A 1491-nucleotide genomic window follows, 5' to 3' on the forward strand; every position below is an offset into this window, starting at 1 on the left:
ATCTGTGCGCCCTGCGCGCTCCCGTCCACCGCGGCGCGCACGAAACTCTGAATGTCTCGCTCGCTCAGGCGGACTCCGTCTCGCTTCAGGCGGATCAGCTCCGGGAGCTGCTTGGGCTCCAGCGCTGGGTCAGAAGGGCACTGGGGCCCTCCGGACGAGACGCCACCCACTGGGGCTCCCGGGGTCGCCATTGCTCCGAGCCTGCGGGGTGGGAGACACACCTGGGACCCGCCCCGCCCTGTGTTCATCGGAGCAGCCAGGTGCGCTCGTCCCCGCCGGTTCCTTCCTCCTGTCCGCCCCGCCCGCCGCCGCCTGGTCTGTGTTGCCCACGTGCGTGTCTCTGGGTCCAGCTCCCACGTCTCAGCCTCATAACGGGACCCCGGCTCCTACCTGTTCCGGACAGCGGCCCTCGCCTTTCCTGCTTCGGTTCCTGCCGGCCTCCGCCCTGTCCCTCCAGGAACTTAGACTCCGCGCGGACAGGGAGGGGCAGTTCCCGACAGGCAGGGGCAGTTCCCCACAGGGAGGGGCGGACCCGTTGGTCACTGGTTGCCCTAGACGGCAGGTGGGCGGAGCCTCATACGGATAGGACTCTGGGCCAATCGCCGCCTCGAGGAGGCGGGATGATGTGTTTTTCAAAAATTACTGACTACGTGTTTTTTGTTAATCCTCACATGATATCTTTTCCATTGTTTTTCAGAGAGAGTGGGAGGGAGGGAGGGAGGGGGTGGGGAGAATCCCGCAACTCAGGGACCTGCCCGGACCAGCGTCTAACCCGCGACCCCCGGACCCTTCGGTGCGCTAACCACTGAGCACACAGGCCAGGGCGGTTTCTTTATTTTTATTTTTTAAATTTTCATTGATTAAGTTATTACATACGTGTCCTTATCCTCACATGACCCCCCATCCCCCCAGTTTTTTTTTATTTTCAATCCTCACCCGAGGATATTTTTTTTATTGGATTTTAGAGAGGAAAAGAGAAACATAAAGTAGTTATTTTACTTATCGATGCACTCATTGGCTGACTTGTAGGTGCCCTGACTACGGTCCAAACTGCAAGCTTGGCACCCGGGCAGGAAGCTCGCCCGAAGCTCCAGCCGCCGGGCTTCCGGTGCTGGGGGCCCAGGAGACGCCGCTGGCCTCGCAGGCCGGCCCTGCAGCTCCGCGCCAGGGTCCCCGTCCTGTCTCCCCTTTACCCCCACCCCGGCCCCGGTCCCACACCTCGGGCCTCGGACCCTCCGTCCTGGACCCGGACTCTCATCCCCCGGGTCTGACCCTTGGCCCCGGGGCCCCGGATCACCCGAGACTTGTAGATGCCGGGGTTCACCACGTGGTAGGTGCCGGGACCTGGGGTCTGCGGGAGGGGTGCCGGGCTGGGCCTCCATTCCCGTTGGCCACCGACCCAGCCCCTGGCTTCCTCACCCGCTGCCCATCGCCCCTCCCGACGCGGAGCCCGCAGCGCCCTCACCTTGCTGAGGTCCTCGAAGAAGCTGC

The 1491-nt window shown here is 63.2% G+C and overlaps 1 protein-coding gene across 1 annotated transcript in view; it reads right to left on the bottom strand.

Moving 5' to 3' along the window:
- Positions 1-544, bottom strand: part of TYMP (thymidine phosphorylase) — a 3886-nt gene extending 3342 nt beyond the window's left edge. The window contains exons 1-2 of the mRNA XM_015568722.1: positions 391-544; positions 2-221 (exon numbers count right to left, since the gene is read on the bottom strand). Coding sequence (XP_015424208.1) covers positions 2-191 — 190 coding nt within the window. The 5' untranslated portion in view covers positions 192-221; positions 391-544. The remainder of the gene's footprint in view (position 1; positions 222-390) is intronic.
- Positions 545-1491: the final 947 nt, after the last annotated feature.

The sequence above is a fragment of the Myotis davidii genome, unplaced genomic scaffold, assembly GCF_000327345.1.
Source record: "Myotis davidii unplaced genomic scaffold, ASM32734v1 scaffold845, whole genome shotgun sequence".
Classification (NCBI taxonomy): domain Eukaryota; kingdom Metazoa; phylum Chordata; class Mammalia; order Chiroptera; family Vespertilionidae; genus Myotis; species Myotis davidii.